We start from the raw sequence: 15,712 nt of genomic DNA, 5'->3' as shown, positions 1-15,712 counted from the left end.
CACATCATTATATGAAAAATAACTTAGGTTAGATTGTCCTAGTTACTGTACATCCGTCCTGATGACTAACACTTTCAGAGGTGTGTAGCCAGTCAACTCCATTCTAACTGATTGAAATCTCTCTGTTTCACCCTGCAGTGCGCCCATGCCGGCTGTTTGATGGAATTGTGCATTCAGCTCTGCATCACCATGCTTGGCAAACAGCTCATCCAGAATAACCTGTTTGAGATAGGTGTTCCGTAAGTACATACAGCATAGCAAAAACATTTGTTGATTTATGAATTCCGATAGATTCCCACTGTGCATTATAGGTGTGGTGTACATTTCTAGACATGATTGCTTTAGGGAATAACTTTACTTTGACTAGAGCATTATAAATACCTTGCATGATCCTTTTTTTTTTCATGAAATGACCTTTTTTGTGTCTTGCTTGCGAATACATTTTATCTTGCTCTTGGACAAATGCAAATATATTGGATTGTAAGCACATCTCGGGCAAAAACATGAGCAGGTCCAAAAAGAATCTGCAAACTTTTTCTACTTTTTTTTGAGCTAAATGTGCAGACTCTGAGTCTGAGGTCATGTCACAATTTCCAATTCCAAAAGCAATGACTTGACAAAAATCATGATCCTACCCTTTAGTTCTGTAGCAAAACCTCAGTTGGTTAGATTTATTAAATGTGACCCTGGACCACAAAACCGGTCTTAAGTGTAAATTTTTCAAAATATATGAATAAATAAGCTTTCGATTGATGCATGAGCTGTTAGGATCAGACAATATTTGGCAGAGATATAACTATTTAAAGGGGTCATATGATGCTTTTTTTTAAAAGATCATTATTTTGTGTATTTGGTGTAACAGAATATGTTGACATGCTTTAATGTTCAAAAAACACTTTATTGTTGTACTTTATAAGTACTGTAAATTATTGTAGTCCTTTATGCCCTGCCTCTCTAATAATGTTCTTAAATTTACCATCAGTTCAAGCCTGAAAGGGGAACAGAGTGATGTGACAGACACAGTAGCTGGGTTTACATGGACCCTACTAATCCAATTGTAATAAGACTAGAAGCACAATCAGAATAAAAAGTCACATGTAAACACGTCAATCAGATTGAATTTGATCGGATTGTAAGGGGTGGTTTATTCCTTTTGTAATCCGAGTGAGAGGACATGTAAACACTTGATCAGATTGAAAACCGAAACTGGAAAGTACTGCGCATGCGCAGTGATGTAGAAATAGAATAATGACATATGATGCGCGGAACGAGCTGTTCTTCCTGGTGAATGAAGTGTCAAAAATAAGAATCCTGTCATTATAAAACTCCCCTTTCACTCAGCGTATGTGAAGTGGCCACGTCCCACCATCTGGCAGAGGGTGCAAAAAATTATCTTTAAAGTTGTCAAAATTAAGTCCTTAATGCATATATCAAAAAATAGGTTTTTATATATTTACAGTAGGAAATTTACAAACTATCTTCATGGAACATGATTTTTACTTTATATCCTAATGATTTTTGAGATAAAAGAAAAATCTATAATTTTGACCCATACAGTGTTTTTTTTTTTTTTTCTATTGTTAAAAATATACCCCAGCGACTTGAGAGACTGGTTGTGTTGGCCAGGGTCACAGATGATCTATTAATGCTACAGCATTCAAATGAAGTTTGAAAAATACAGTCACCCTATTTAGCCTCAGTACAAATATTTAAGAAATTATTGCAAAATTTTAAATATTTCAATACCATTCTTACTCGTGTCACTTTTTATGAGGGAAAAGCTGGAAAAATGCCATAAGGGAATAGTCCATCCAAAAATGAATTGTCATCATTTACTTACCATTATTTATTTTGAAAACTGTGACTTACTTACTTCTTTTTTTTCTGTAGCATAACCAAAACTGTTTGACAAATGAGAAAATGAGCACGTCATCATGTAATAGAAACACCACGTTCACCACGTGTTCACCACGAGTTCACCACGTTAATTATATGCAAAATCCACAGTGATCATTATTATATCTTTGTCACAGAAAACTGAAGAAAATGCTCCGACAACGCAAGATAGACAAAAAGCATCAGGAAGAGCTGAACAAAACACTTCATCGTCACGAGAAGGACCACTTCCTTGGGCCCTTTGTCGGACTCAACCCAGAGTACATGGAAATGAGTGAGTCACTACACACTACGCGCCCACACACACGTACAGACGTATCAACATTTGTTAGTAATCTCTCTGGTCCTGCTCGCTTTGTTTCATACGCAGCATCATAAAACATTTATTGTAATTCCAGATTCATATTATGTATTGTTAAATTCATGCTGTCCACAACTACTAACTGAAACATCTAAACACAACTAGACAGATTTATACACCTCATCTGTTCAAAGCACTGTTATATGAGAGTAATTCAAGCCCCTAGATGGCGTGCATGGTAAACGGTAAACGCACGTCCGTTCTGTGAAGGATCTGCAGTATTATACACAGAGTTGGTGTGTTACCAGCCCCTCCTCTCATCTCGCCTCATCTCTGCTACAGCGTGGGATGGACTTCGGCTAAGAGAAAGGCATTATGGGTCCAAAGGGGGGCTGGCAGAGCAGCGTGAGATTATGAGCTATAGTTCTGACTTGAATTCTGTCTTCTATCTCTCTCAGTCCCTCCTGTCCCATTCCTTCATCTCTGAGCATGGCACTAACCTACTGTATCTCCTCCTGAAACCCTAAACTAGTAAAATTCAGAGCATCAGCTTAAAATCATATATATATATATATATATATATATATATATATATATATATATATATATATATATATGTATATTTAAAAAAAAAAGACAATCCAGGAAGGACTGATTTAAATTCGTGTGAATTACTCTGTGGGCGATTTGTGTTTCCCAACATACCAATGTCTGATTTATTTCATCATGTTTGATAAGATGTTCTCAGTAATTCTGTGAGATGTTCTTCAGTGGAACCTTCTATGGAAGTTTTTATTTGTGTTATTTGTTTCTTTTTCTTATCTAGTCATTCAGTTCGGGATGGTGACCTTGTTTGTGGCCTCCTTTCCGCTGGCTCCTCTTTTTGCTCTACTGAACAACATCATTGAGATCCGTCTTGATGCCAAAAAGTTTGTCACGGAGCTGAGAAGGCCGATTGCTGTGAGAGCAAAGGACATTGGTCAGTATCTTCACACTGATTTTCAATGCATTATTCGTGATCTTTGTTGAAATGTAATGTTTGTACACATAATTATAGCATTCCTGTAGCTCAAACAATAGAGCATTGCTCTAACAATGCCAAGGTCATGGGTTCGATTTATCATGGCAACTGATAAATGTAAAAAAAAAGTGGACCAATGCATAAATGTAAATCTACATAATAATATACTACAAATTATAAATACTCAAACTTAGGATATTTAAGAAAAGCCCCTAAGTATTTTTTTTATACATATAACCTGCAATATAGTTAAGCAATAGCACGCAAGTGATGATTTTCCAAATGTTAGTACAATTACAAAAGTGATATTGATTTTCTACAGCAGCTAGATAAACATTAAGTGTCTCTTTCATTAATATGAAGTGATATTTCATTAATGAAAATAGTTCCAAATAAAGCCAAACGTTGCGTATCCACAAGCAAGACAAAAATGTCTAATAAGGTTAGAAAACCACTTGCCCCTATGAAGGTAAAAAAATGCATATGGAAATCAAATTACAGTAAGAGGTAAATATTAATACCCCGTAGTGAAAAGTCATTTCTATTAGTGGTTTGACCTTTTGGCCTGATGTCTCTTTAAAGTTATCTTTGTGTTTTCATCATGGTATATTTCTTGTATAAATGTATTTTCCAAAATAATTGATTGTATCTCCAGGAAATATTGGAAAGGCCATTGAAATGGTTGTGTGAAATGGTTGTTTCTAGTCATCTTTGAAGGAGGCAGAGCATGTTGTTGCAAGGTCTTTCCCAGCATTTCTGAAAAAAAAAATACTCTGGATGAATGAATGGCCAATACATCACAAGGCTATCTCAGTTACTATGAGGTTTTACCTTTTATTATATGTTATATATATATATATATATATATATAATATATAATATATGTGTATATTATAAAATTCAACAACAATATCCTTTTTTCAAATTATGTATATAATAGCTGTTGGATAAAGCAACACTATAAGCTACCTCTGGCAGTCATTCAGTCAAAACTATATAATAATAATTTAACTGAAGGATTGATTGTTGTGTCAGGTCATGCATATTGATAATTCATACTGATATCAGGGCAAGCTGTCATAATTTTCCCATGTCAAAACTTTATCACCACCTAGTGGTATTATGATATAATAGTTTTGTTTGTGTGTGACTCTCACAAACCTAGTCAAGTATGTGGTTATTTATATACTGTATATACAGTAATTAAATTTTGCTTAAAGTGTATTTTATTCACTTTCATGACAATTAATAAAATCATGGCATTAGTGACTAAGTATATCTACTTTTAAAATACAAATATGTGTAATCTAATGTTTCTTTATTTCTGTTTCTTTGTCCTTCAGGAATCTGGTACACTCTTCTCAGAGGAATCAGTAAAGTGGCTGTCATTGTAAATGTAGGTTTTTAATTGCATGTGTTTGTTGTGAAATAAATAAGTGCTGTACCTGTTGTACTGTGATGTACCTGTTCTGTATACTGCCGAGCACTCAAAGTAATTATTAGCGGCAAGCATCACTACTAATATAGTTCCCCGTCAGATTTACTGTACATTTTTTCAAAAGTAAGCATTAATCCTTGGTGAATTACTCCCTCTGCAAAATTTGTTCTGTGAACACTAGTGACCCCTTCAATTGTCCCACCTGTGCTGTTACTTTACGAGTCATCTGACTGATGATTTTCAGCTGGTGGATAATAAAACCGGCGAAAGAAATCTCACAGCCACTGAATGTGAGACTCAAGCCATTACTAGAGATCACAGGGCACACTAACAAACTCATAGAAACTCATTACCAAGGTTTGGCGAGAGCTAATCCTAATGTGTCATTCTTCAGGCATTTGTGATCTCATTCACCTCTGACTTCATCCCACGCCTGGTCTATCAGTACATGTACAGTCCAGATGGGACTCTTCATGGCTTTGTCAATCACACCCTTTCATACTTCAATGTTAGTCACTTCCAGCCTGGCACAGAACCCATGGAGTCAATGCATCTGGGATACAAAGTGGAGGTTTGCAGGTACTTGGTTTGTTTTGCACTAAAAAGTTTTTTTTTTTTTTTTTTTGCATCTGGTTGATTTTTCTAATGTGGTGTATGACTGGGTATTATATTCATAGTGTTTATAATATCCACAGATATAAAGATTACAGGGATCCTCCATGGTCTGACACGCCATACGAGTTCTCAAGACAATTCTGGGCCATTCTGGCGGCCCGGTTAGCTTTCATCATCGTCTTTCAGGTCAGTCAAAATCAAAATTCATAAAATACCAACTTTTTTGATTACTGATCAATGATGAATTTTTACAAAGAAATGTCCAGATCAAAATTTCACCTAAATAATAATAATTTATTATATTTAATTTAAATTATTAAAATGCTAATGAAGTGAAAAAATCTCATTTTCATTACTGTAATACAAAAATATAATTCTGTCCATATGCATATTTTAATAATTTGTGACCATATATATATATATGTGTGTGTGTGTGTGTGTGTGTGCGTCATTTTTATTAGTTGTTTTTTTATATTTCTATTTAGCTTTAATTTTAGTCATTCTAGTTCTTCAACATTTAAAAATGTCTAACATTTCTAATATTTCACCTTTATTTTAATTAACAAATGTTTGAATAGTTTTTAAGTTGTTTTAGTTAACAACAATAACACTGACCTAGATATATACTTACTATATACAATACCATTTTTTTTCTGATTACATAAACGGACCTAATTGTAATGAAAATTGTCATTTTGTGTGTGTGTGTGTGTACACATATATATACATGTATGTATGTATGTATGTATGTATATAATGTATGTATATGTAAAAAAAAAAAATGGCTTAAATTTTTTTTGTTGTTTTTACAATTTAACAGTTTCCACGAGTCATTCTAATACAAATGTCACTTCTCTCTGTTCAGAATGTGGTGATGCTGATGAGTGACTTTGTGGATTGGCTAATCCCAGACATTCCCAAGGACATTAGCATTCAGATACACAAGGAGAGGAACCTCATTGTGGAACTGTTCATGAAACAGGAACAGGGCAAGAAGTACAGGAATACAATCGGTGACCCAAGCCCCCAGCCGCTCCGCTCGCGCCCCAGCTCACAAGCTTAGTCCAGCAATCGCTCTGATCCCAGTGCTGCGAGGGAAGCAGTATGCGGTCCATTCCAGGGCCTCATTCCAGCTCTGACCTGCTCACACAGAATGGAAAGGCTGTAGAAGACTGGTCTGGCCTGGAGGACCACTGCTGTAAGGATCAGTGCTGTAACAGAATGTTACATGACTGCCGCCTCACTGGTATACCAGAAAAAAGTTAAGAGAAAAAGATTTTTTTTGTCTGTTACTGAATTAAGCACTCTCTTGGATCTTTTTCTGTCAGCTATATGCAACTTCTGCTGGTAGGTGTGTTTGGAAAGAGGGCTGTAGGGTTTGTATCGTTTTATCTGTTGATTGATGAATATTGTATTAAGTTTTGTGAAGCATTGCTGCTTTAGCATTTATAGACAGCTAATGAGCATTCTACTTGAAAATACAACACTTGTATATGAATTTTAACATGGAAATGTAACGTTCATGTCATAGATAGGATAGGATTGAACTCTGAACCAACTCGTTTCAAGTGCATTTTAAATTATTTAATATTAGACATTTCATTCAGAATATTACTGGTGAAGTGAATTAGCAACTATCGATATCATGCGGTTTAGGTACTAAGCACAGTTAGTTCTGTTCTATCACTGTAATGATTGTGTCTGTTTAGCCCTTAGCTGTCTATATATAAAATATAGATTTAAAACACTACAGATTAATCAAAATCACTACAATGCTCACTTTTTTTGTATTCTAGAATTTCTATTATATGTGCTGGAGTGATTCTGACAGGATGTCGACTGATCTTGGGGATTTTTGGCAGCATGCAAGTGCTTGGTTTTTAAGGTAGTGCATCTGAAAATGCTATCAAGTTGTGCTAAGAAAGGGTACGCTGTATATAAACCCATTACAAGATGCCTTAATATTCATGATAATGTGCTGCATTTATAAATGGGTCATATGGATGGGAGTTTTGTGTCTGCCTACCTGTATGTTCTCTCTCTTCTCTGTCTTGATTTGTGATGTTTCAACCTTAATGAAATTGATATTTATTGGAATGTTGCATGTGTCTTTCATTTATAGAAACTATGTCTAGATACAGTGGCATGCAAAAGTTTGGGAACCCCTTGCAGAATCTGTGAAAATGTGAATAATTTTCAAAAAATAAGAGAGATCATACTAAATGCATGCTATTTTTTTAATTTAGTACTAAAATTAAAATATCCCCATTCAAAAGTTTGGGAACCCTTAGTTCTCAATACTGTGTGCTGTTACCTGGATGATCCACGACTGTCTTTCTGTTCTGTGATGGTTGGGCATGAGTTCCTTGTTTATTCTGAACAGTTAAACGGAGAACTGTTCTTCAGAAAAATCCTTCAGGTCCTGCAGCTTCTTCAGTTTTCCAGCATCTTTGCATCGTTGAACCCTTTCCAGCAGTGACTGTATGATTTTGAGATCCTGAGGACAATTGAGGGACTCAAACACAACTATTAAAAAAGGTTCAAACATTCACTGATGCTCCAGAAGGAAACAAGATGCATTAAGAGCAGGGGGTGAAAACTTTTAAGGTAAATTGTACTTAATTTGTGTTCCGGGAAACATACAAGTATCTTCTGTTGCTTACAAAGGGCAGAACTAAATTGACAAATTGACAAAAAAAAAATTTAAATTTCAACAAAATAAGAAAAACTTGGACATCTTCATTGTGTTCAAAGGTTTTCAGCCCCCATCTTGTTTCCTTCTGGAGCATCAGTGTACGTTTGAACCTTTTTTTAATGGTTGTGTTTGAGTGCCTCAATTGTCCTCAGTGTGAAAAGATGCATCTCAAAATCATACAGTCACTGCTGGAAAGGGTTCAATTCTGCGAAAGAAGCTGCAGGACCTGAAGGATTTTTCTGAAGAACAGTTCTCCGTTTAACTGTTCAGAATAAACAAGGAACTCATGCCCAACCATCACAAAACAGAAAGACAGTCGTGGATCATCCAGGTAACAGCACACAGTATTGAGAACTAAGGGTTCCCAAACTTTTGAATGGGGTTATTTTAATAATTTCAACAATTGTTTTGTCTTGTAGACTAGATGCAAAAATCTTTCATTTACAATATCTTACTCAGGACAGCACTAAATAAAAAATAACATGCATTTAGTATGATCTCTCTTATTTTATGAAAATTATTCAAATTTTCTGATTCTGCAAGGGGTTCCCAAACTTTCGCATGCCACTGTAAATAAAAGAGTGGTTTTAAATGAAATTAATATAATATTACTATAGGCTAACATATGAAGACATACTGTGTTTGGACACATGACATGCTTTTTTTCCAGATAAAATTTAATTATTAAACAAAACTCTGTATTTCCTCACTTATTCACATATCCCCGAAAGGGCTTTGATTCCACATTTATTATAAATGTAGAATGTAAACCTAGTTATAGACTGTTACTTCAACCCACATACTGGTTGAAAGAAAGAAACGTTTAAATGTCTTTTGTGTTATTGTGGCCTTTCAGTGTCTCAAACTGCTAATGGGAGGTTATGACAGTACTTTTGCTTTTGTTTGTTTCGAAAATAAAGATGTCCTATTTCGTATGTATACATTTATTGGCTCTTTTGCTGACCGGAGGGCCAGTCAAATGTTGTTTGGGGAAGAACTCACTGAATTCATGTTTGCTGCTGTTGCTCATAGCACTCGTTTGGGTTAAATAAAGAGGGAGGGCCAATATGATGGGAAATAGTAGGCAACTTCATTTCCCTCCTTCAGCGTTGCGAGATTCGATTCATTTTGCGAATCGATCCTTTGGCTAACAAAAACGAGTCATCCATTGAATCATTTACATCTCTGGGAAAATGCACGCGCGTGTTTTAAAGTTACTTATTAAAATAATAATAGTAATAAAACTTTGTCTCGCATGTGTGTTGGTCATTTAATCACATGGCTATTAGGTTATTTTTTCCCGGTTCATTCCAAATGAACTTGTTAAACAACTTTATGTGCTCAGAAAATTACGATTAAAAATCCGGCTTAGTTCTGAATTCTTACAATCATGTTGGCACTACTTTTAGAACTTTGAACCTCTAATTTTGACTCCAGAACCGCGTGATTGTGATCCGGGAACATAAAAAAAAAAAAAGATTCCAAAGAACAATTCGCCGATGAATCGGATCCCCTATTACCAATATTAGCGAATAAGCCCAAATGATTCATTATCACAGAAAGACTGGTTCTAAAGGACGACTGCTCTATGAAACAAGTTACCTTCACACTGAAGTTGTTGGCGGGTGTCATTATTTTGTTTCTAGCTGACCCACTGAAGCAGAGTGCGGGGTTTTCATGATGTTGAGAGCCAGAGCTGAAAGCGAAAGATGAACTGCTCGGGCGTCGCGTAACGTTAGTTTACTGGTGTTAGCTTTAAAACAAACACAACATGGAAAACAGCGGATTTAGAGCGATGTTACTAGCGATCTCTGATAAACTTTCTGAAGATAATTTCACAAGTTTAAAGTTTCTGTGCACCGACATCGGGAAGAAAAAGCTCGAGAAAATCAATAAGGGGATTGATCTTTTCGAGTGCTTGATCGAAAAAACTACACTTGGGCCTGATAACACGGAGCTCCTGCGAGATCTCCTAATCCAGATCGGTCAGAGAGTTCTTCTGGAGATCATCGATGATTATGAGAGAGGAAGCCCTGCTGCTGCTGGGGTCCTGGACGCCGAAGAGAGAGGTTTGTCCTTTTACTGAACCCTTGCGTTTCATCCATAGACAGTAAAGGGTTTCATCTAACACTGATGAGACCGTCACTGACAGCAAACAGCGGCTCGTGAGGCAGGTGACGTCAGAGATTATTTTTGTTTAACACTCGAAATGCCTTTGATTTTTAAGTCAAACGATGGCTTAAGGTCAGGTTGAGGTATAGTTTATGTGAGTATATATATATATATATATATATATTTAATTATTCTATCGTTTTGTACCGCTGTTTCATTGAGCTGCTGTTCACTTGCTAACGTTACTTCCGTCTTATCACTAACAGTAAAGTATGGTTAGTATGGTAAAGAAGTCGGTTTTAAAATGTATTCATTTTCACCAACTAATGTCTATTATATTTTAGTAGCACTTTTTTTCTTTAGTAGTATTATGTCCTCCAATAACGTTAGCCTAGTAACTTATGAATTTTTCACTAATATTTATTTATTAGATTTATCATGTTTTTCCATTGGCAATTAAAAGAACAGGGATGCATTAACGCTGTTAAACACTTAGGCCTAATACAATTTAATAATAATAATCTATTAAGCCTGCTGTATCCATATACCTGTTGTACATGCATTTCTAAGGCCACTTGACAAACCTGTTGTACATAGTCTACATCATGCTTACTGTCGTTTGATTGATAGTATATACTTTAAGTAAGTTAAAGGCATTTTAGTATAATTCTAATACTGTCCAAATCCAGGTCTTTTTGTTGTGAAATCAAATTGGAGTTTTGTTTTTATTGATAAAATGAACATTTACTGGACTGAAGCAGATTTACTGGAAAAATCATGTCAAAAGGTACGTATGAAATATGACACAAGAGGCTTTTGATGATTTATTTTTGTGCACATCTCTTAATCATCATTATATTGCATTGCATTATATATTTGGCCACCACAATAAAAACTACAGAGCTTCGATCACAAAACTAAGCATTTAAATATCATCTTACGAAGACATTATTGGGAAATGTAGTGACAGCCTATATTTATATGCAAATAGTCTGCTATACACTATATAACAATAACATCTACACCAAATATCATATTTTTTGTTCAGTATGGGACTTTTTTCAGCTTCAAGTATTCTCATATCAAACTATATGGGCCTTAAAAGCCTGATGGATCAAATGTGATACAAAATATAAAATGCACATACAATTTTTTCCCCTTAATTTTCTTTCACATTTTGTTCAAATTATACATTTTTTCTTCAGATTTCATCTGTCTTATGTCAGACTTTACAAGGTTTTACACAAAATTTGTGAAACAAAGTCATTTTACTCCCTAATCACAAAATGATTTAAAAATTAAAAAACTGTATGTGAAAACTGAACAAAAATAGGATGTAACCCATTGTTATTTGGCAGCTAGTGGCTCTGCAGAAAACCACTCAAAGATCTTCAGTTTTATTCCAATTCGAATCAAATTCAAATGCTTTCTCTATCTCCTTTTTTTTTTTTTTTTTTTTTTTTAGAAAAGATAAACATTGCAACTGAAGTAATCGTTGAACATCTGGGTAGAAAGTGGCTTCAGTTTGGAAGAAAACTTGGCATTAAACCGACTCAGCTGGAGGGCATCCAGGAGAAGCACAGCCGTGACCTGGAGGAGCAGGTGAGGGAGCTCATCACACAGTGGATGAAGATGAAGAAAGAAAACGCCAGAGTGGAGGATCTCATCAAAGCTCTCCGGGACTGCAAACAGAACCTCACCGCCGACCTTGTGGAGAAAAACCTCAAAGACCTCAATGCACGCTGAAAATAATCACGTTCTGTTATAAAACAACAGAACTTTGGGGTGAATAATGTCAACTTCTTTTCGAAGTGTAAACGAACGGAATTCAATCCTGTTTACAGATGTACACTGCTTTGGCAAATAAATATTGCTTTAGATAATATATTTTACACGACATTGCAAGGCAAGAAATAAGTGAATAAGTGTCTCTTGCAAAGTGTAAGGATTTTTCCGTTTTTACAGAACACACTCCTAACACAACACTGTTCTTGTATTCACTGATTTAGTCAAGGGATGTACGACACTTAGAAAAGGAATAAAGGGACTTTGATGTATAATCGAACAATGTGCAAAAGGGGGGCAATAATTCAATTGGCGTTTAGGTTTATGATGCTTTTGGGAAACACAACCCAGGTCAGGTAGAACAGTTGAGCTCAAATTTAGTTATGAACTGATAACAGAGCTCATGTAACAGTTCTTAATGCTTGGATTTGATGTTGCTGCTTTTCGATGAATCCATTTGCTCTTTCTGTTTGAAAGTAACCATCATCTGTCAGCGTGTGCATCTATGCATGTGTATAGCAATGCAGATCTCCAATGAAATTCCTGAATTGCAATACTTTTAAAAATAAAGCTGCTCCTATCTCTAAAAAGCCACGAGATATGCAGTGCAATAGTGTTTGAGTTCAGCTATTTTCTTGTGTTAATATGTATTTTAATTTGATATTTATGATATATTTTTTGTATCTCCATGTTTTTCACAATGATAAATCAATCACCTTTCAAGCTTTTTTTCTTCTTCCTGCAGTACAAATTCTTCTTGAAGTGAACCCTATATATACATATATATATATATATATATACAGTAACAGCATAATTATGAAAGATTTTGATGAAATAATACTGCACGACTACTCGAAATGTAATTTCAGATACTTAGTAACTTTCAGATTCTATCTGCTAAATAACAGAGAAAAATGTGTGTAATATCTCATAATCCTAAAGGAGAATCAAATTGACAGTATGTGGCAGAATACACATCATTTTTGTAAACTGTCCTGGCCTCACCTTACAAACCTCAAAACAACTTCAGTGCAATCATTTAAGACCGTTATTTTTTTTTTTTTATGTAAAACTTTGTGTTTAAGCAGCATGACATCCACCACAGGACAATAAGAATCTCATTCACTTTTATTTACTATTTTTACATTGATTAGTATTGGCTGTTACAGCAGTTTCATGTAAAACTATGTTCACGGTGGGGCACATATGAGAAACATTTCCCATGAACACTCACACATTCACTTTTACCACAAGAAGCCCAGAGGTTTTGCCTTTTCTCTCAAACTGTGTATCATTTGACAACAGAAACTTTCATGTGCTCCAAATAAAAACAAAAAGATAAAAAAAAAAAAAAAAGTAAAACAATCTCACGGACAGTACTTTAGAACCTCCTCCCGGATCCCTTGACAGGAATCCAAGAATCATGATTCTGAAGAGCGACTAAGAGCATCTGCCCAGAGATGGTTTGTTTATTATAAACCCATATATCTTTTGTGGAAACATATGTAAATATGCAATGACGAATCCTTCAATTCTGAACTACAATCCAAGAAATGGTCAGTTTAAACTAGAACAACCTAACAAATTACACAAAACACGCTTCTCGTGAAAGATTCGCAAAACCTGAATATATAAAATCAGCGTAGATTTGATCAAATACTTGAAATAATTCTGATATGTAACAGAAATGAGAAATACTAAAACAAAAGGATTGCAATGATTATCAAAACAAATCCAACAGTGGTGACTCGCACGCTTACCTGTGAACACAATGAATCAGACGAACAATGTGTCCATTCAACCGTGTGCTGCATTAATAGCAGTGCTGTGAATGTCTGTGGCATTTAATAATAAAGGCACTGATCTTTCAATAAGCACAAGGACAAAGCGGGACTAACTATTCTTAAAGTCCTCTAGAGTGTCAGTGAAAGGAGAAAATAAAACACTGGACTGCGCAATCCTCTCTGAATCTCCTCATGTATCGTGGCATTCAATCCATCATGCAGTTGCATGGCTGCTGCTGTGGTTCAGTGTAGACGTGGCCTTACGGCTGCCACAGGGAAGGTGTGGGTCTCATTTAGGTCGAAGCGGGTGATCAAGATGTGATGACTTGGACGTAGTTAGCAGGGTAGAGGCCTATTTCTCCGCTGACCAGCTGTCCTTTACACCAGCCCTGCTCGTCCTCCTCACCCAGCTTCATTAACTCTTCACCTGTATGGCACAAATATACATTTCATAACACCATGCTTTACTTTTTAATAAAACGTATGCATAGGATCATATAAAACCAGTCATTAATAAAAAAAAAAACTTTGGTGAACCAGCCTTGAAAAGTCAACATGCAGTTTCACAAGAGCTGCAGTGATGTCACTTTATTTGTTTCACACACCCTTGTGCCTGTCCAGACACATTGAGCATAAACCAGGTTTCAGGCTCAATTCGTCTCTATGTTGTCTTATAAAAAATTTTTTAAAAGCCTAAAATATACTAGTGTGTATTCAGGGAACTTTTATATATTTAACTGCCTCAAAAACACTTTCCCTTATGAAAGTTTGCTGGAGGAACACTCAAAAAAACAAAAAAAGGATAGCAAATTTCACAAATAAAGTACAAAAAAACAACTAGTATCATATTGAATTAAATGAGAAATTTAGCAAAACATACTACACTGAACTTCTAAATCTTTTTCTAAAGTGAACCATTTATAGTTCTTGTAGGATCCTAAAGGTACTCTGTGTTTTTGTTCAATCAAAAAGTTTCACACAAAAGAAAAAAAATTATAATTATATACACTTGCATTAGGTTACCCAAGGGCATTGCTAACTGACAACATTAGCTTTAGCATCATTCTACAGCCACACCACAAGGTGTCAGTATAAATCCAAGATCACTGTCATATCGGGGACTTCAACAGACACAAATACTGAGTACACCTTTAAATCTACTTTCCTTGAGTGGGAACTGGGAAAAAAAACCTTCAGTATGTGACCACCAGGTGTCAGTCTTGGCATGTCTGCTATTGCATGTTTTGTTAGAGGTGCTTTCTGACTTGGTGTATTTAGGCACTTTCTTGGGTAACAGGGCTCATAAATAACCTGAATGAATATATATGATATTTAAGGCATGCATGCGGACTCAAAACCCCCTCCAGGTGGATCCTGGGACCTGCCTGTCTGTCCAATTAAGGTCTACTTTAGCAAACGAGACCAAATGAGATTGATTCCTTATTCTTGCCCTGGCCATTAAGTGCTGACCTTAAAGGGATACTCCACCCAAACATAACATCTTTGTCATTAATCACTTACTCCCATGTAGTTCCAAGCCCGTAAAAGCTTTGTTCGTCTTCAGAACACAATTTAAGATATTTTGGATGAAAACCGGGAGGCTCGTGACTGTCCCATTGACTGCCAAGTATATTACACTGTCAAGGTCCAGAAAAATATGAAAGACATCGTCAGAATAGTCCATCTGCCATCAGTGGTTCAATCGTAATGTTATGAAGCGACGAGAATACTTATTGTATCCAAAGAAAACAAAAATAATGACTTTATTCAACAATTCGTCTCCTCTGTCTCTCCGCATCACTGTAGCACAATTTTGGAGAATATCCGCTGAACGCATATTCTCGTGACTTGATAACGTTACAGTAGAACCACTGATGGCAGATGGACTATTCTGATGACATCTTTCATACTTTTCTGAACCTTGACAGTGTTATTTACTTTGCACTGAAAGGGACAGGCGTGGAGTAACCCTTTAAGCTTTGTTTTACCCTCGTTCTACATCACTCCAGTGTGTCTGCCTCTCAGTGTTTGCAGTGCAGATACTAATATTAGTTTGAAACACTGT

General features: G+C 35.7%; 3 protein-coding genes across 9 annotated transcripts in view; 2 read left to right on the top strand and 1 right to left on the bottom strand.

Moving 5' to 3' along the window:
- The window catches only part of LOC132110200 (anoctamin-1-like), a 57,064-nt gene extending 49,959 nt beyond the window's left edge, over positions 1 to 7,105 (top strand). For all 4 annotated transcript variants that reach the window (XM_059516817.1, XM_059516811.1, XM_059516805.1 and 1 more), the window contains exons 19-25: positions 139 to 239; positions 2,034 to 2,170; positions 3,024 to 3,176; positions 4,562 to 4,614; positions 5,051 to 5,235; positions 5,352 to 5,457; positions 6,137 to 7,105. In XM_059516817.1, the coding sequence (XP_059372800.1) occupies positions 139 to 239; positions 2,034 to 2,170; positions 3,024 to 3,176; positions 4,562 to 4,614; positions 5,051 to 5,235; positions 5,352 to 5,457; positions 6,137 to 6,334 (933 nt within the window). In that variant the 3' untranslated portion in view covers positions 6,335 to 7,105. The remainder of the gene's footprint in view (positions 1 to 138; positions 240 to 2,033; positions 2,171 to 3,023; positions 3,177 to 4,561; positions 4,615 to 5,050; positions 5,236 to 5,351; positions 5,458 to 6,136) is intronic.
- Positions 7,106 to 9,736: 2,631 nt separating this feature from the next.
- Positions 9,737 to 12,474, top strand: LOC132110230 (FAS-associated death domain protein-like). The gene is made up of 2 exons (XM_059516826.1): positions 9,737 to 10,035; positions 11,544 to 12,474. Exons 1-2 carry the CDS (start codon positions 9,738 to 9,740, stop codon positions 11,822 to 11,824), a joined length of 579 nt encoding a protein of 192 aa, XP_059372809.1. The 5' UTR covers position 9,737; the 3' UTR covers positions 11,825 to 12,474.
- Positions 12,475 to 13,886: 1,412 nt separating this feature from the next.
- Positions 13,887 to 15,712, bottom strand: part of LOC132110170 (protein kinase C and casein kinase II substrate protein 3-like) — a 35,600-nt gene continuing 33,774 nt past the window's right edge. For all 4 annotated transcript variants that reach the window (XM_059516771.1, XM_059516778.1, XM_059516792.1 and 1 more), the window contains one exon: positions 13,887 to 14,074. In XM_059516771.1, the coding sequence (XP_059372754.1) occupies positions 13,959 to 14,074 (116 nt within the window). In that variant the 3' untranslated portion in view covers positions 13,887 to 13,958. The remainder of the gene's footprint in view (positions 14,075 to 15,712) is intronic.

This window comes from Carassius carassius, chromosome 2 (genome assembly GCF_963082965.1).
Source record: "Carassius carassius chromosome 2, fCarCar2.1, whole genome shotgun sequence".
Classification (NCBI taxonomy): domain Eukaryota; kingdom Metazoa; phylum Chordata; class Actinopteri; order Cypriniformes; family Cyprinidae; genus Carassius; species Carassius carassius.
This window is presented reverse-complemented; position numbering and strand designations above follow the sequence as displayed.